Source organism: Aethalodelphis obliquidens, unplaced genomic scaffold (assembly GCF_003676395.1).
Source record: "Aethalodelphis obliquidens isolate GAN/ISIS:26980383/991018 unplaced genomic scaffold, ASM367639v1 scaffold28, whole genome shotgun sequence".
NCBI lineage: Eukaryota > Metazoa > Chordata > Mammalia > Artiodactyla > Delphinidae > Aethalodelphis > Aethalodelphis obliquidens.
The window spans coordinates 15964155-15984819 of NW_020837972.1; the positions used below are offsets into that span (position 1 = coordinate 15964155).

The 20665-nt window shown below is 38.1% G+C and overlaps 1 protein-coding gene across 2 annotated transcripts in view; it reads right to left on the bottom strand.

Annotated features, from left to right (window-relative positions):
- The window catches only part of ATP2A2 (ATPase sarcoplasmic/endoplasmic reticulum Ca2+ transporting 2), a 61740-nt gene that overhangs the window by 23803 nt on the left and 17272 nt on the right, over positions 1-20665 (bottom strand). Inside the window, exons 6-8 of one of the 2 annotated variants that reach the window (XM_027124802.1) lie at positions 4897-4977; positions 2646-2731; positions 1275-1739 (exon numbers count right to left, since the gene is read on the bottom strand). In XM_027124802.1, coding sequence (XP_026980603.1) covers positions 1275-1739; positions 2646-2731; positions 4897-4977 — 632 coding nt within the window. Of the gene's footprint in view, positions 1-1274; positions 1740-2645; positions 2732-3854; positions 3876-4896; positions 4978-20665 lie in introns of those variants that run through there. The other variant, XM_027124803.1, reaches the window with a different exon arrangement.

Genomic DNA, 20665 nt, shown 5'->3' on the forward strand with positions numbered 1-20665 from the left:
AAGAGCCCACATACAAAGAAGTCTGCATGCTGCAACTAAAAAAAGATCCTGCATGCTGCAGCTGAGGCCCAGCACAACAAAGAAAGGAAGAGGGGTAGGGAGGCAGGGAGGGAGGGAGGAAGACATGGGAAGAAACCTAAGTATCTGTCCATCGATAGATGAATGGATAAGGAGATGTGGTATATAGATATACAATGGAATATTACTCAGCCATAAAAAAGAATAAAAATAATGCCACTTGTTATATGTGGAATCTAAAAAAAAGGGTATAAATGAACTTATTTACAAAACAGAAGTAGAGTTATGGATGTAGAAAACAAACTTATGGTTACCAGGGGATAAGCAGTGGGGGGGATAACATGGAAGACTGGGATTGACATACACACACTTCTATATATAAAATAGATCACTAATAAGAACCTGCTGTATTAACACAGGGAACTCTACTCAATACTCTGTAATGGCCTATATGGGAAAAGAATCTAAAAAAAAAAGCAGGTATATGTATATGCGTAACTGATTCACTTTGCTATACACCTGAAACTAACACATTGTAAATCGACTATACTCCAATAAAAATTTTTAAAAAAAGGAAAAAATAATGCCACTTGCAGCAACATGGATGGACCTAGAGATTATCATACTAAGTGAAGTAAGTCAGAGAAAGACAAATATAGTATCGCTTGTATGTGGAATCTTAAAAAAAAAAGACACAAATGAACTTATTTACAAAACAGAAATAGACCCACAGACATAGAAAACAAACTTATGGTTACCGGAGGGGGAGGGGGAGGGGGAGGGGAAGGGGGAGGAGGGATAAATTAGGAGTTTGGGATTAACATATACCTGCTACTATATATAAAACAGATAACCAACAAGGACTTACTGTATAGCACAGGGAACTATACTCAGTATTTTCTAATAACCTCTAAGGGGAAAGAATCTAAAAATTATATAAAAATTATATATATATATATATATATATATATATATATATATGAATGAATCACTTTGCTGTATACCCAAAACTAACACAACACTGTAAACCAACAGTACTTCAATAAAAATAAAATAAAAAAATAAATCACACAGGGAGCTCTACTTCACTTCGCTGTACAGTAGAAACTAACAATATCGTGAAACAACTATACACTGATAAAAAAACATAGTAATTAAAAAAATAATAAATCAAAGGTTTTGATGGCACGAAGGCATATTCTTAGGATGAATCAACAACCATAACCTGCAAAGATTGTGAAACTACTCCCACTTACCCTGCAGACTGACATCTGGTTCGTTGTCAGTGTACCAGTCTTGTCTGAGCAGATAACAGAAGTACAACCAAGGGTTTCCACGGAAGGGAGACTTCGAACAATGGCATTTTTCTTTGCCATTCTGCGAGTTCCAAGAGCCAGACAGGTGGTGATGACAGCAGGCAGACCTTCAGGAATGGCTGCTACAGCCAGGGCCACAGCAATTTTAAAGTAGTAAATAGCACCTCTGATCCAGGAGCCTCCATGAACTGGGTCATTGAAGTGTCCAATGTTTATGATCCAGACCGCAATGCATATAAGGGAGATGACTTTGGACAGCTGTTCCCCAAACTCATCTAGTTTCTGCTGGAGGGGTGTTCTCTCCTGTTCCGTGGCCACCATTTCATCCCGGATCTTGCCAATTTCAGTGTTCACTCCAGTTGCCACCACCACTCCCATGGCTTTGCCCGCAGCAATGTTTGTACCCTAGGACAGAAGTAGAGAAATGGTTACAAGACTAACACCACACCCAATTTAAATACTGACTAGTAAACTCAGACTTGTGTGGATTTTCAAGAGGGCACCAAGATTCTCTCACCACATTCTACTGGGCCTTCCAGTGGCAACCAGCCATCTAACTTTGATGATGAGCAATACCTCATGCAGGCAGTGTGGTCCATCTCTCTCTGATTTGATTCTCCATGAAATCAGAATGGTACCTACTTGCCCCAGAGCCCTCTACACCGGCCACCTTGAATCTCTATTCACAATACTGAGCCTGGCTTGCAGACTAGCTTTGGCCTGGGACAGCGCTTAACCCCTCTGTGTTCCTGACTTTTCATACTTCATACAGCTCTCAACCCTAAGCATTCTCCACCTCTGGCTCCAACAACTCAACCCCTCCTACTTTTATCACCCATAATAAGAAGGGCAACCAGGACCATGGGCTGTCCTTGAGGACCTCCACTTAAGCACTAGTATTCAAAGATCAATACAATCAAGTGTAAGGTTCCCCCCAACCCATTTTAATTCCTAAATGTTGGAAGAACAGGGCTTCATTATTTTCATTGTAGCTCTACTTTTTTTACTTACTATGGGGTGGTTAGATTCCCATGCTAACCCACAAAAGCCCACTACTTGAAATACCACTTTAAGTTCTAAACAAACGAAAACTATAAATTTCCCAACTTTCTATTTCAAAAAAATTTAACAGAAAAATTGAAGTAGTACAATGAACATCCATTCCATTTTCATCCAGACTCACCAATTATTAATGGTTTGCCACATTTGCTTTCTCTCTAAACACAGGTTGTGAACTACACACAGTTATCATCCACATCATTTTGAAAACATCCCTTTATAGGCTAAGTCTTTTCCAAACAAAGTACTCACAGAAAAGAGCATGTTCTTCTTATCTTGATTGACGGCCCGTGGGTCAGGGACGGGATCAGTGTGCTTGATGACAGAGACAGATTCACCTAAGCAGGTTGTGATACAGAAGGTTTGTTTAGATCTGTGCAGTGTGCACCTAGAACCTTGGTACCCTCATCCGCTCATGCCACTACCACTCTCAGGAAAAAGAAAAAAAGGCCCAATTCATTCAAAAGAACATAAACTAGTAAAATTCAGTAATAGAAACTAATTTCAAAGAAAAAAAATCAAAATAAAGGAATTTAATTTTGAAGTAAAATCCCAGTCAATTACCTTTATTTTCTTGAATAACTATACAAATTTAGTTCATTTTCAGGTATCATTTTATACTCTAATATTATGAATGTAGATTTGTTGTATATTTATATACACATACACTCTGATACTTAAGGTGAAAGTATATTTACTTTTAACAAAATAAACAAACTGTAGGCACAGTATATGAATACTGAGGATCATCCACTGGAAAGCCTGTTTTTGTTTTTGTTCAATAATGCCAAAGATGAGAAATGAAAACATTGTTCTAGAAATATCTGCATGCAGTAATCAGACCATTCTATTTCAATAAACCAAAATGAAAAACAGCAAGAGACTAAGAAGTAAGTCTACTAAGAAGTAAGTAGAAGTCTCTAAGAAGTAAGAGACTACTTCTTAGAACTTTCACAATGTCTGAATCTGGTTTCAACTTAACATCACTTATGAAATGCAGTTGATCCTTGAAAACCGCAGGAGTTAGGGGCACCAACCCTCTGCACAGTCATAAATCTGCGCAGAACTCATGGTTGGCCCTCCGTATATGCAATTCCTCTATATTTGCGGTTCTGCATCTGAGGATTCAACCAACTAGTATAGTAAGTACTGTAGTATTTACTATTGAAAAAAATCCGCAGATAAGTGAACCCACACAATTCAAACCCATGTTATTCAAGGGTTAACTGTATATAATGAGGGTGAAATATGGCCCTAGTTGTTAGGTCAAATTCCAGGTAGGAAATTTCACTCTCAAAATTTAACAAAAGAATCTGGTTCTTCAATCTAGCCTAAAACTAGAGTATGACTTTTAAACAAAAAAACAACATTCAAGAAACTCTATGGAAAGTTTTAAAATGGAAATTATTTTTGTAGGCACAATATGAGAATTTCATACATTCAACCCCATCAATTCCCTACCATTTTATGGCTTAATCAGCTTCCAGGTTGTTGCTGCTAATGGGAGTTTTAGTAGATAAGCTATTCATAAAGAAACAATAAAAAACAGAGCCCAGGTTACTCACATCCCTACTTCTATGACATGAGTTGCTTTTCAAAACTAATAATCAGATAAATCTTTGAATTTTATATTTACCCTCTATTTAATTCAGGTTAGCATTGTGTTTAATCTTCTGACCACCTTACTTCCATCCAGTTAATATGAACCCTCCACCCTAGACTGTGCCTGTATCAAACAAAAACGGGAAAATGTTCCAAACAATCCCCAATCTAAGTGTGCAAACTTTAGGTAGTAAACATTCACCATTTTAGAGGGTGCTAACTTTTGTTAATTGTACATCTGATTACTGCAAAGTATGTCAGATGTGAGATTAGCATTCCTGGAGTCTGTATCCTGCTTGGAAAAAGAACACTAAGTAATTAATGCACTTTCCACAAAACAGAGAGACAACAACACTACTTCAACCTTAAGAATATTACCTCTGCTACTGAAGGAATTTGTAACCCTTTAAAAAATTTTTAAAAGTTAAGTTTAAATCAAAACTAATTTTTAATAAAATTTAAAGATAAATAGGCCTTATGAGATGAAAGCCAATTGTTTTTAAATCATAGCTTTACCTCATGTATTGGCAAAAAGCCTAACTGATAAAGCATTAAGAAATAAATATCCTGGAGAGGATTAAGAGACAGTGGGGGGGCTTCCCTGGTGGCACAGTGGTTGAGAGTCTGCCTGCCGATGCAGGGGACACGGGTTCGTGCCCCGGTCTGGGAAGATCCCACATGCCGCGGAGCAGCTAGGCCCGTGAGCCATGGCCGCTGAGCCTGCGCATCCCGAGCCTGTGCTCCGCAATGGGAGAGGCCACAGCAGTGAGAGGCCCGCATAGCGCAAAAAAAAAAAAAAAAAAAAAAGAGAGACAGTGGGGCAAGAAGTCAACTCAATTATTAGCATGGAATCTGAGGGAGCCTTCAGAAATTCAACAACGTTCCAATACATAATATTTACCTGTGAGAATTGACTGGTCAACTCTTAGAGTAGTAGATCTGATGGAAGTTAATCTTATATCAGCAGGAACTTTGTCACCAACTAATTGGGGAAGAAAAAAAGCTAAAATAAGCAACTTTTGCAATCATGTTACATAAAGAAAAATCTGTCTCCAAATCAAACACAATTTTTAAAGGAAATAAATAGCCTGTATACAGCACAAATATATAAAAATCTGCTATAGGGAATTCCCTGGCAGTCCAGTGGTTAGGACTCCGAGCTCCCACTGCAGGGGGCACGGGTTTGATCCTGGGGAACTAAGATCCTGCAGGCCACATGGCATGGCAGGGAGGGGAAAAAAAAAAATCTGCTACAATAAGCAATATAATCAACTTATTCTCAGGGTCATAAAAACTCTTCCTGGATAGATACAAGATTTGAAGTACACAAGAAGAGAATAATGATACTTGGGCAAACAGCTCTAAGTACACATTATTTGCACACCTACACACACACACAGCATGGTGAAGGGGACTGAATTGTACAAGCCATGATTTATTCCACTAAGAAAGCCAAATTACCATGAACAGGAAACATGCCTCTATAAAAAGATGCTCAATTAATATCACTCATAAAAGAAAGGCAAGATAAAACTACACAGAGAGACCACTTTTAAACTATCAAATTGACAAAGGAGTTGAGAAAAATGCACCAAGTTTGAAAGGATGTATAGAAACGGCTTCTTATACAGGGTGACTGTAAGATGTGGCAAGTTTAGTTTTAATAAGCAAAAAAACAAACCAAAACAAAACCAGAGGCACAAATCATTTAGAGGCAAGTGCATGAGCAGATATTAATGAAAACTCGGTGTTAGTGCACTAACAAGGATAAACTGAATATGTCACTAAACATACCATGTAATGTTAGTAACCCATTTAGTATTCTTAATTCAACTACGCGTCCAGACTTTGTGACGACCCTATATACACTGCTGAGTACGAAGAAAAAAACTTACAAAATCTCTGGAGGGCAAACTGGCAATACATATCAAAATTGCAAAGCACAGGAGTTCCCTGGTGGTCCAGTGGTTGGGACTCCACGCTTTGCTTTCACTGCTGAGGGCGTGGGTTCGATTCCTGGTCGGGGACCTGGGATCCCCGCAAGCCGCACGGTGCGGCCAAAAAAAAAAAAAAAAAAAATGCAAAGCACAATCTTTTTATCCCATAAATTCCACTACAAAGAATTTATTCTACAGATATGCTTGCTGTATGTGGTTAGTTTTTTTTTAATCAGCAGTAGAAAAAAGAGACAACTGTATTCATACTAAAGTAAAAACTTCCTCTAAGACATACTGTACATTAAGTGGGGAAAACACAAGTGTGAAGCATCATGTATATGGAGCTCCACTGGTATGAGAACATACCTCTGGGAAGGTGTAACAGACTTGTACCACTAGGGAGCAGGGCATGAGTGGCAGGAGACTTTTCACCTTGTACCCTTTGGTACCTTTTGAAGTCTGAATTATCAGATAAATGAATAAACCTCTTGCAAAACCTCTAGAAGATCTTTAAGTCAACTGAGTTTTCTTTCTGGGCCAAACAGTCCCTTTAACAGCTCTTAAACAGACCATGTCTTAGCCCCTTTCCTTGACGTATTTGAAGTAAATGCCACAACACAGACCCAGGAACAGATAAAGCCAATATTTCACCTGCACCTTGAGAACAATGCCCAGTGTACTGTAGGTGTTCAAATATTACTGGATGAAGTTCGCATCAGTACCAAAGCAACTGGAAAGTAAAAAATAAGTATACAACAGCTTTCCCTGGCTTTCTGAAAGGTACTACAGTGGTTTTAGAAGTCTTATGGAAGGACAGCTAAAAGTCAAAACAATAAGCACAGTCCCCCCCCCACAACTGCATATGGTATTTCTAAGTTAAATCTTAATTTTCAAGACTTACCCTACTATACTGAACTGTAACTGTCACTGGTTATACATAAACTGGCAAAACAGCCATTCTGTCCAAGAAGTAGATTTATTTCATTTGTTAAACCTTTAGTTTAGTTCTAATTTTTCTGTATCTCAGAGCTTTTAAATTCAGGGAGAGTATGGTGTGCTTTCTGAGCTCTAGTTCATGAAACAACCCTATAACCTAAGTAGGAAATGTGGTCACAAGGTGGCACAGAAAGAGATTGCCAATATATAATCTCAAGAGGCAAAGATCATCCCTGCATTTGACTGCAGGGACACATTAAGTTAAGGTGAAATTCCTGCTGGAAATGCTTATGCAACAAACAGCAATATTCAGACTGAAGAAATTAGAACCTTTCATTTTAATATAATTCTGCTCATACTACAATAAAGTAACCATACCCTAAACTTTAGTGACCTTCAACACCTAAAATACCCCATGAAGATAAAACTTTAAAATCAATTTAGGGAATTCCCTGGGAGTCCAGTTGTTAGGACTACACATTCACTGCCAAGGGCGCGGGTTCGATCCCTGGTTGGGGAACTAAGATCCTGCAAGCTGAACAGCATGGCCAAAAAATAAAATAAAATAAAAAGAAAAACAAAACTTTTTCCGGGCTTCCCTGGTGGCGCAGGAGAGTCCACCTGCCGATGTAGGGGACACGGGTTCGTGCCCCGGTCCGGGAAGATCCCACGTGCCGTGGAGCGGCTAGGCCCATGAGCCATGGCCACTGAGCCTGCGTGTCCGGAGCCTGTGCTCTGCAACAGGAGAGGCCACAGCAGTGAGAGGCCCGCGTACCGCAAAAAAAAAAAAAAAAAAAAAATTTTCCTGTATTAGTTCTGTTTGTCATAATTAATTTTACCCCACATGACCCTGAACATGAAAAGAATGCAAGTTCAATGATGAGCATATGACCCTAAATGGAAAAATTACCTGAAAATGTTCCTTTAAGGTCTGAAGCAATTTATGTCATGATCCTACAGGAGTGGAAAACTTCTAACATGGTATAGAGGTCGCCACAATCTATAAGCATGTCTGCACTGTAACAACTGAACAGAAACCAGCAATCTAAAAGCACAATGCCGGGAATTTCCTGGCGACCCAGTGGCTAGGACTCCTCACTTCCACTGCAGGGGGCACAGGGTTCGATCCCTGGTTGGGGAACTAAGATCCCGCATGCCAAGTGGTGCAGCCAAAAAAGAAAAAAAAAAAGGGAGGGGGGGAAGCAGAAGGCATCATTTTATACTGAAAGTTGAATCTCTTACTTCTTTTTAAACAATTTCATATATTAGCCCTAGCTCATACTCTCATATACCTGGCCACAATTTAATTAAGGCCAACAAATCTAATATTCAAATTGAGGACCCAAAAGTTTTATCTTGCCATTTACTTTGCTGTTTCAGTGGAAGCTCAGAGGATTAAAAATGAATGAAAAATGTGTTTTTGAGGCAAGAAATACCAAGATTAAATTTCTTTCCTGGGTAGCACAGTCAACATATAAGCTACTAGTTTAAGGTGGAATTGATACTATATATGCAGCATTTAAAATTATATTTAAACTGGCACTACAAAGAAACCAGCTATTTTTCCCCCTATATGTTTTAAATATATGAAGGCTGTCTCTTTGTTGCACAAAAATTGTATTCATATACATTTAATTATTGGTTAAATATTCAAGAATGAGTCAAATGTAAAATGCTAATGGAGGGACTTCCCTGGTGGCGCAGTGGTTAAGAATCCGCCTGCCAATGCAGGGGACATGGGTTCTAGCCCTGGTCCGGGAAGATACCACATGCCGCAGAGCAACTAAGCCTGTGTGCCACAACTACTGAGCCTCTTCTCTAGAGCCTGTGAGCCACAACTACTGAGCCTGCGTGCCACAACTACTAACGCCTGTGCGCTAGAGCCCGTGCTCCGCAACAAGAGAAGCCACCGCAATGAGAAGCCCGTGCACCTCAGCGAAGAGTAGCCCCCGCTCACCACAACTAGAGAAAGCCCGTGCACAGCAACAAAGACCCAACGCAGCCAAAAATAAATAAGTTTAAAATGCTGGTGGAACAAGTGACTGGGAAGTCCTTAAAAACTGATCTCAAGGGCTTCCCTGGTGGCACAGTGGATGAGAGTCCGCCTGCCGATGGAGGGGATGCAGGTTTGTGCCCCCGTCCGGGAAGCTCCCACATGCCGCAGAGCGGCTGGGCCCGTGAGCCATGGCCGCTGAGCCTGCGCGTCCGGAGCCTGTGCTCCGCAACGGGAGAGGCCACAACAGTGAGAGGCCCACGTACCGCAAAAAAAAAAAAAAAAAAAAGTGACCTCAAGTTCTTCTTCACTTTTCTTCCATCCTGTAACAGCCATTCTAAAATTAAGAGATGACCTGGGGGCCTTTTATAAACTACAGAATCTCAGGACCTGCTCTTCAAGAGTCTGGGGTCCAGGAATTCATATTTTAAAGAAATTCTCCAAGCACACTAAACAATTAATATAAGAAAAAAGAAAAGTCTTAGTACCTGGTGTCACAGATCCTGTGAAGGGCCTGTTTAGAATAGCCTTTACTATGTGCTGTTTCTCATGTGCCACGTATGCCACAGCTCTAGGCCAAGAAGACCCTAAATCCCCCAACACTTGGGAAATGTACTACCTTAAAGTTTCACATTTAATTTGTTTCCATTATAAACTGATCTCTTTGTGGAAAGGTACTAAATAGCATAAATCCAAACTGGTTTTAAAAACCTGCCAAATTCTAGTATTCTCCTAGCTAGACAGACCCTCCCTCACATCATCTTGACCAACCCAACTCAAGTCCTCATTTTAGACAGGAAAAACTAAAGGCAGTAAGTAAAAGGAACCTCAATTAATGAAAGACTTCCTTTATATTACTGTGTGACTCTGTGCTTTTTGTTTGTAGGAGTCCATTTAGGATTAAATCTGTTAGGAAGCTGGTTGTCTAAGGAAGTAAAAAATCCATGAAAGCAAAGATTCAATGAATACTTTTCCACTCAGAAAAAATTTTGCTTTGTCTGCAGGCTTCTGTGAATTCCAGACAGTTTTGTGCATGAGGAGTAGGCAGCCTGTTCTGATGATCACATCCAGTGATATTTCCCCGATGGGGAATGTCAGTGCCCCTAGGGCAAGTGGTAGTGGAAAATTCTTACTCTTGCCAAGGGGATGCTCTGCAATATTTTCCTCTGAAATTTTTTTTCTTTGTCTCTTGAGTTCAGGCAGTGTAATAAAATAATAAACTCTGTTATAAACTACCTTCTATTTGTTTAACATCTGACACTTCAAATTCAGCTCTTGGCTCCTTAAGTCTGTAGCTCTTTAAAACCTGCTATCACAGATTTCCACTCTGAACAAATTCTTCAATGTATACTTTATGCTAGGTTACCAAGAAGGCGAGTAAAAGTCATTTAAAGGAAATTATTACTTGGCCACATTTTAGAATCGAATGAACACAAGCTTTCTTTACCTTAAAACCTAGGAAGGAGTTTTATAAAGCCAGGATACTTTAACATTGTTTATATCATTACGTCAAAAAGACTGATGGTTAAAATCAGCACTACTTAGAAAAAGTCTTTTTTGAATTGATTATATATAAGGAAAAAAATCTAGTTTATTGTGGCAAATTCTACCAGTTATTCAAATCTTTTTTTAAGAGAAAACTATACATAAGATCAGAAATTATCTCCTAAATACCACTACTGTTTCTGAGTTTAGATGGCTGAGGAAAAATGACCCACAATAGAATGAATTAACCTAAATTACTTAAACATTTAACTATGACTCAAATACTTTCACTCTTTGCAATTTGGTTCGTAAATTTTGTAGTCAGGAAGAATGAATGAAATTCTTCACTTGAGAAGCCCTACTTGCCTACTTAAAACTACTTCTAGGCCTCAGGGTGAGCATGGAAGGAACATTACAAACTGCCATACTTTATACCATATTTGTTCCCAGTCTGGTTTTTTGGATGTATTATCTATGATGAAATGAAACTCATCTTTTAAAAATGCAGATATATAATTCTTTTCTTTAAAACCTTTGAACAGCTTCTTCCTACTAGACTCTAAATAAAGTTTAGTATCTTAACCATGGTTTTTAACACCCTCCACGACCCAATTGCTCTTACTTTTTATGACTCTCCCCTTCCCTCTAAGCTTCAAACAATGCTCTTCAGTTCCTCAAAGTTCTGAGTCTTCACAAAAAGCAAGGCTTTCCTTGAACTTCCAAGATTAAGGGATACCAACGTAACAGAGAGCTGTCCTTTCCTAACACTCACCACATTATATATTTGATGTGTCTTCCTCACTAGACTCAAAACCTCCAAGAAGGCAGTCACTTAGTCACCACTGATTTCCCAGGTCCTGGTATTATGCTGGCACATAGTGGCTACCAAGTAAAATATTTGTTAAGGAATGAAGTACCTGCACACACATTATTTTCTTTAAAAAACAAGCACCAGAAACTTATGATAATTATCAAGTTGAAGGATGTCACAAAGCTTGGAACAACGAAAAAATCAGGATCCAAACAGACCTAAGACTTGGTTGAGCTGAATGAGGTTTAACAGTGATTGCTGCTTAAAATTTAGACTAAAAACAAAATACATGTATGCTAGTAGAGGACTAGATGTAGTGGGGAAAGAGAAGCATGAAAAAGACTCATGGGTTTTAGCTGGTAGGGCAATTAAGATTGCTAAAGAAATGTCCTTATGTGTAAGAGTGGAGGATAAGGTCTAGAATATCAACCAGACTCCACTTACATTAACTGCATTCAAGTCTGGGCACCAAAAAAAGCCATCAAGATGGTAAAGGGTTTAAAAATAATTACAGGAACAACAGAAAGAGCCAAGACTAACCTGAAAATAAAAATTTTAGGATACACCACACCATTAACACTCGAGACTCCCAGTTCTACCATAAACTGCCACACAATTTTGGACAAGTTGCACGCTCTCAGAGTTTTAGTTGAGGTCTCCCCCCAGCTCTAAAAGGGAGACGAATTTACCTTCAACTACGTAACAGGCCACCATAGGAAGAGGAATCAGACTTCTATGTGCTCCAAAGCAAAAAACTAACGTATAAAACAGACAAGTATATTTTAGCTCCTTATAAAGGAACATTTTATAATAAAACTGGTGTAATATATAACTACCAATAAAAATGGCATGGCGGTTCCTAGACAGGCAAGTTTCCAGCTACTAGAATGGAAGATAGCCGGCTCATTAGATGCTGTGGAGGCAGCCCATCATTAGGCAAATTTAGAGTATACAATATCTGGGATACCAACATAAATTCCTCTTTATTACAAAAGTAAAGTATGCTTTTTACGAGGTGATAACCCATCCCTCGCTCCCTTCATCCAAATATCTAGCTGTTAACAGTATTTATCAGATACCTTTCTCTATGGCTAACACTTATTAAAACTTCATTAAAATAAAAATCACAAATCTCCTTTTACATTAGTATATACTTATCTGTCTCATTCTTTTTTAATGGCTACATAATAATAATACCTAAAGCTAAAGCAATAATCTCTAAAGCTAAACTTTGGAGAATGCTTATTCTATACCAAGCACTACTACAAGAGCTTTATGAGTTACTAACTCTTAATCTTCACAATTCTAGGGAAGGTCTGATTATCTTCATTCCCGGTTTACAGATGAGGAAAATGAGTCACAAAAGGCTAACTTGCTCAAGGTCACAGGTATTTCATAGCCATACTGTGGATGGACTAAATTAATCAGTCACCATTTTCATAGCCATCTAGGTGTTTCCAATTTTCCTATTACAATGTTATATAGAGAACATCTTTGTGCACTTAGATTACTTCTGGAGAAAAGATTCACAGAAACAGAATTTTCCTACAGATGTATACTTCCACCAAAATTTATTTTCTTGCCATTTCCCCATACTCTCAATCCTGTATTTTTCTGACCACTGTTAACACCAAACACTTTATTTTTTTAAATTCTTTTATCATCTTCAAAACAAAAGTTGTTTTATATTTTTACATAGTCAAATCTGGTGATCTTGGTGGTTTTGTGTCACACTTAGGAAATGTGCTCCCTATACCATGTCTTTCTTCTAATTTTCCCCAAATCTTAATCACACTGATAAGGATTGGAAACGTTGGCACTTATTGGTACTGTGACTATCACTGAGTCACAGGGAGAGGGGAGAAGCGGAGGAGATGATTATAGGAAATGAGGAAATGCCAGCTCCATGAAATTCAGGTCAGCCTTCAAGATCAACTGGTCCATCATGATCTGATGATTGGGGAGATCTTTCCAAGTTCTTCATTTCTCATTGTTCTTAACGTCTTAGCTACTCTCACAGTGATGAATAAAGGGCTCTAGGTCTCAAAACCCTCTGCTTCTAATACATCCACGCTGATTTCTTTCGTTTTTCCCACGCTGATTTCTGTTTTAGGCTATTTGCTGTTCTGCTTATATACAAGTTCTTAAGACTAAGAACTTATATCTCTACACAAAGAGATATAACTTACGGGAACAACTAAAATAATGATTTCTACTGTTATTTGGTTACAGATGGCTTAGATCTACATCTCTAACTAGCCTTGTTCTCCCATCCTTCTTGTTGTGAAACAACTGCATATGGGGGAAAAGGCAAAAGACAACAAACCTTATTTGGTCATGTATCTTTGCTTCTATTTCTCTGAGCTGTGTTTAATCATTCTAGGAACAGGTGAAAACTGTTTATTCTAACAATATTCCAACACTATGTAAATTGCTTCATCAGACAATATTTTACTAACTAGACTGTTTAACTGTAATCGACTTCTCCCATTTTACTGAGATATAAACCAGCTGTAACACTGTAAGTTTAGGGTGTAAAACATCTGATATATACATACAATGTGAAATTACTACAATCAGTTAATATCCATCACCTCACAGTTACAATTTTTTCCTTATGATGAGAACTTAAGATCTATTCTTAGCAACTTTCATATATGCACTACAGTTCTGTTACCTATAGTCATCATGCTGTACATTACATCCCAGAACACATTTGTCTTAAAACTGGAATTTGTACCTTCCGACCACCTTCACCCAATTCCCCCACTCCCCGCCCCTGGCAACCACCAATCTGATATACGTTTCTATGAGTTTGCTTTTTAAAAGATTTACATGTAAGTGAGATTACACAGTACTTGCCTTTCTCTGACTTATTTCACTTAAGATCCATCCATGTTGTTGCAAACAGCAGGATTTCCTTCATTTTTATGGCTGAATAATATTCTAGAGAGTGTGTGTGTACACACACCATTTTCTTTATCCATTTATCCGTTGATGGATACTTAGGTTTTTACCATGTTTTTCCTATTATACACAAATGCTACAATGAACATAAGGGTGCAGACCTCTTAAGGAGAGCGATTTCATGTCTTTTGAATATATACTCCAGAAGTGGAATTGCTGGATTATATAGTATATAGCCATACCTTGCAGACACTGTGGGTTCAATTCCAGACAACCACAAAAGCAAATACTACAATAAAGAGAGCCACATGGAAGATTTTACACTATACTGTACTCTATTAAGTGTGCAATAGCATTGTCTAAAAAAAAATGTACATATGTTAATTTAAAAAGACTTAATCACTTAAAAAAAGCTAATCACCTGAGCCCTCAGTAAGTCAATCTTTTTGCAATAGTAACATCAAAGATCACAGATCATAAAAATATAATAATAAAAAGTTGAAATATTTGCAAAAAATGCAGTATCTGCAAAGCACAATAAAGAGAAGCACAGTAAAACTGGGTATGCTTGTAACTTCATTTTTTAAAACCAAACAGCTAGAATCTTGGGGTGGATTTCTAGGGAGAAGGGCAAAAGAATCCCCTGAAATTGCATACAAGATTTTGAATACATGTATTTGGGGAAAGAGTCCATAGATTTCATTAATTTTTAGAGGACGTGTGATCTAGAAATGATTAAGAACTACTGCTGTAGACCTCCCTGGTGGCACAGTGGTTAAGAATCTGCCTGCCAATGCAGGCAACACAGGTTCAAGCCCTGGTCCAGGAAGATCCCACATACCGCAGAGCAACTAAGCCCGTGCGCCGCAACTACTGAGCCTGTGCACCAAAACTACTGAAGCCCATGAGCCCTAGAGCCCGTGCTCTGCAACAAGAGAAATCACCACAATGAGAAGCCCACGCACCACAACAAAGGGTAGACCCCGCTCACCACAACTAGAGAAAAGCTCACGCCCAGCAACAAAGACCCAACGCAGGCCAAAAAAAAAAAAAAAAACCAAACACACTAAAAACAGCCCTTGAAGGACTTCCCTGGTGGCAGAGTGGTAAGACTCCACGCTCCCAATGCAGGGGGCCTGGGTCTGATCCCTACTCAGGGAACTAGATCCCACATGCATGCCGCAACTAAGAGTTTGCATACCACAACCAAGGAACCCACCTGCTGCAACTAAGACCTGGCACAACCTAAGTAAATGACAAAAAAAAAATAAAAATAAATATAAAAACAGCCCTTGAGCCAAGGATGATTTTCATTTTTAAAGTCTTATTTAAAAAAAAATTCCCCCCCCTCTACAGAGACTGTTTGGGACCACAAAAGCCAAAATATTTACTAGGTAGCTCCGTTAAAAAAAGTTTGCCAAACCCTCTGCTCTACAGCACAGAATTAACTTTTCTGATATTTGTGTTAGGGAGCTCAACAGGTATGGATTAAGTGTTTGCTGACTGTTCAGTCAGGCTTCTCCTATCCTTCTTTCTAAAAGCAAAAGAAAAAAGGCTCATGGCCCCAGCTAAACGAATAAGGCTACATTATCTGAATCATACATCTTTTGAGCCAGAAAGCTCCTTAAGAGGCTACTCCAATTACCCAGTTTTGTAGAGATTAGGTTAATTTACTTTGTCCTGTGTCATATGGAATTAGGATAATAACACAGGTTCTTACATGAATCAGTCATCTTTCTATTTTACAACTTTATCTTTTCTTTACCTCAAATGCTTGGAAATGCCACTTCATACATGTTACTAAATTTCATTACTGCAAGCTATCAAAAGTGAAACTTTTCTTCCCTTAAATAATTACCAAGTTTAAGAATTATTCTTTTCATTTAAAAAATCCTGAAATTGCTGGCACTACTGCTGAATATTTATTCTTCATTTTAGGAAATATAAAATCAACTTCTCCAGAACCTAAATAAAGCAAATGCAGTTTTATGTTGAGACTCATTTCTGTCACCTACATAATCTTAAAATATGATTTATTCCAGAGTATACTACAGGACAGAAGTCATCTGAGGATATTTATGTCCTTGTGCTATTTATCAACTCTGGATTACCAAGATACAAGAAGTTTGTTTTAAACAACTCTGAAGGGACTTCCCTGGTGGCACAGCGGTTAAGCATCCGCCTGTCAATGCAGGAGACACGGGTTCGAGCCCTTGTCCGGTAAGATCCCACATGCCGCGAAGCAACTAAGCCCATGCGCCACAGCTACTGAGCCTGCACTCTAGAGCCCACAAGCCACAATTACTGAAGCCTGTGCTCCTAGAGCCCATGCTCTGCAACAAGAGAAGCCACCGCAATGAGAAGCCCACGCACTGCAACGAATAGTAACCCCTGCTCACTGCAACTAGAGAAAGCCCGCGCACAGCAACGAAGACCCAACACACCCAAAAATAAATTAAAAAAAAAAAAAAAGCTGAGAAGTCAGTAATACCCCTCCCATGCAAATACTGAAACCTCCCCAAATTCTAAAGTTAAAGAGTTTCATGACTATCATAGCTCGATTCACCTTGATAATATTGGCAGATAATACAGAACGCTTAAACACTGATGTTCATTTCTCATAAAATTATACCTGATTTTATTACTTTTTTTTTTTTTTTTGCGGTACACGGGCCTCTCTCACTGTTGTGGCCTCTCCCGTTGCGGAGCACAGGCTCCGGACGCACAGGCTCAGCGGCCATGGCTCACGGGCCCAGCCGCTCCGCGGCATGTGGGATCTTCCCGGACCGGGGCACGAACCCATGTCCCCTGCATCGGCAGGCAGACTCCCAACCACTGCACCACCAGGGAAGCCCCTGATTTTATTACTTTTGGTTTCCATCCGTCAGAGAAATATTTTCCTGGCATTAAGATAAAACAAAATTATTGTGGCTTCAGAAGATGAACACATGGGTAACTGTCTCCATATTTATACTTGCCAAATCAATTTTATTTGGTTCCTGTATTCTAGATAGTTATAAGTATACGTATGGTTTTGCTATGCACGCTTACACAATGTCTTCCTGGAAAGGTTATTAGTTGGTATAGCAACATCTAAAATATAATTCCCTTACACCCCCTCCATCTCCCCCTCAAAAAGCCACCCAGTCTTCAGAAAGTTCAGCAGAACCATCCGATCAGATGTCTTCCAGAAGCTAGCAAAAAGAAGTTTATCATCTGAAGTTAGGAGATGATTCTTACATCCAAACAATGACTACAAAAAGGTCTCTTTCTTTTGGCAAATATCAAAAAAGCAACTCCATGCTCACTTTCATCTTCAAAACAGTTCACAGTATTCTCCAGTTTTTCAATTCACCAGAAAGAACCCTCACACTCAATTTCATAATTTAAGTAATAGTATAAAAGTTACCATGTCTAAAAGCACAATTCATGCCATTTATCCCTTCAGGCCATGCAAGACTTTGACAAGAAATAATTTAGATCTACATTTAGAATTGAAGTTCATTTCTACAGTTTTACAGAACTGAATTATTGGGCTAAATGCCAAATTGCAGGGTCAACTACATTACTAATCCTAATAAAAGTAGAAGTTAAAAAGCCTCAACGTGTATAGAATTAAAAGTCTGAATAAAATAAATACCTATTTATCTGGCCCAGGTCAAGCAGTCACAATATGTTTTCCCAAAATGTTCCATATAATTCACTTAAATGCCTTAGGATTACATCTTTCCCAGTTCAGTGACCCACTGGTCCTAGTAATCTAGCAAAACTAACCATTTCTAATTTGGATCTAAATATATAACCACCATGAAAAGTCACCAGAACAGACCAAACAAGAGTATACTGACAACCTAAAAATTAAAATTGTGATCAGGCATCCTCGACATGATAAAAGGCATCTATAAAACCCACAGCTAACATCATACTTCATGGTAAAAGACTGAATGCTTTTCCCCTACGACCAGGAACAAGACAAGGATTTCTACTCTTGCCACTTCTTTTCAACATTCTACTGGAGAGTCTAGCCAGGGTAATTAGACAAGAAAAAGAAAAGGCACCCAGGCTGAAAAGACAAAAATATTTGTTTTCAGATGACATGGTCTTATATAGAGAAAATCTTAAGGAACCCCTGAAAAACTATTAGAATAAAAGAGTCTACCAAGATTGCAAGGTACAATATCAGTACACAAAAATCAACTGTGTTTCTATACACTAGCAAAGAACAATCTGAAAATGAAATTAAGAAAACTATTCCAATTACAAATAGCTCCCCTGCAAAAAACGAACAAAAAACGATAAAATACTTAGGAATAAACTTAACAAAAGGAGTACAAGACTTGAATGCTGAAAACAGAGTGTTAAAAGAAACGAGACCTAAATAAACATAAAGACACCCCATGGTCATGGATCAGAAGATTTAATATTACTGTGATGTATATATTCCCCAAACTGAGCTACAGAGTCAACATTATTCTTATCAAAATCTATGCAGGGTTTTGGGGCAGAAATTAACAAGCTAAACTTAAAATGTATATGGAAATGCAAGGGACTCAGAACACCCAAAATAACCTAGAAAAACAACAAAGCCAGGGGACTCAAATTTAGTGATTTCAAAACTTACTACAAAGCTACAGTAATCAAGACAGTGTGGTACTGGCATGAGGAAAGACATACAGATCAATGGAATAATAGTCAATTTGCAGTGGAAAATGAAGTCAATTGATTTTTGACGAGTGTCAGGACAATTCAATGAAGAAGTCTTTTCAACAAATGGTGCTGATACTACTGGATATCCAAATGCAAAAAAATCAAGTTGGACACCTACCTCACACCATATACAAAATCTTGGTGACATGAGATCACAGAATAGCTTCTTAGATATGACACCAAAAGCACAAGCAATGAAAGAAAAAAAAAGACAAATAGGACTCTATCAAATTAAAAACTTTTATGCTACAAAGGACACTGTCAAGTAAAAAAGACACCTACAGAACGGGAAAAAAAATTTTCAAACCCTATCTGATAAGCCAGGATATGTAAAGAACTCTTACAACTCAACATTAAAAAGACAGCCCAACTAAACCCAATGGATTTAGACAGTTCTCAAAGATGACATACTAATTGAAAATAAGCACATGAAAAGATGCTCAATATCATTAGGAAATTAGGGAAGTACAAATTAAAATCACAATGAGATAACACTTCAAGGCTAAAATTTAAAAAAAGACAAGTGTTGATGAGGATGTGGAGAAACTGGAACCTATATACATCGCTGATGGAATGTAAAATGATGCAATCACTTTGGAAAACAGTTGGGAAGTTCCTCAAAATGTTAAACTTTGAGTCACCGTAAGCTCCAGCAATTCCATGTCTAGGTATATATCTAAGAGAGTGAAAGCATATGTTCACACAAAAATTGTACTTGAATGTTCACAGTAGCGTAATAGCCAGAAAGGAGAAAGCCACTCAAACACTCATGAACTGATGAATGAATAAACAAAATGTGGCATACCTAAACAATGGAATATTATTGAGCCATAAAGAATACAGTATACACATGAATGAACTATATGATACATGCTACAACATAAATGAATCCTGAGAACAATATACTAAGTGAAAGAAGCCAGTCTAAAAAGGGCATTTATTGTATGATTCCATTTATATACAATATCCAGAATAAGCAAATCCCTAAAAAAAAATTGTGGTTGCCAGGGACTGGGGAAAGAAGGGCAGAGGAAGTGATTGCTAATGGATATAGGGTTTTCTTTTTGGAGGAAGATGTTCTGAAATTAGACAGTGGTTATGACTGTAGAACTCTGAATATACTAAAAAACACTTAATTACACACTTTAAAGGAGTGAATATTAATTATGGCATGTGAATTATATCTCAATAAAGCTGTTTTTAAAAGATTGTAAACTAGGCCTCCAACAAATTGATATATGAAATATGTACACATTCACTAAGGATACTGTATATTCTCTAGCAAATTAACTACAGTTGAAGATAGAAGCAATAAACCACAAAGACTGAGTTTCAATTGTAAAATATGACTAACAGTATGCACCCCATAGAGTGGTTGATGGTTAAAAACCAAGCACTAGCAAGTTTATCACTATATCTGGCACACACTTCAAGCTTTGTTATTACTGAACTTAAGCACAGAGACTTCAAATTATCTATTCTGCACAGAAGCTGCACAATAAGCAGGTTTACATTAGCTAAACCTACTCCATACTTCCGATTTCAAGTTTCATTTATTACTCACTGAGCGCTTGTTACATGCTCAGCAAGATTACAATGATCAGTGTGACACACGTCTGCTCGTTGCCTAGTAGTATGACAATAGTGTTTAATAAAATGTTCATATCTATCTAAAACTAGTTGCTCGTATCTATCTAAAACTAGTTACCACCTCTGTTCAGCATCCCTCAGAATGGTCAAAATTCAAAAAATAATACTATACAAGAGCCCAATGTCCAAGCATTGCATATGCTTTTAGCAATTAGTATACAGTGGGGGAAGAGTTGGAGGAAAAAAGTGTTAACTATCAGGACCTGTTAGACTCCTCACAAAGGATTCAAAAACAGGTGAAATC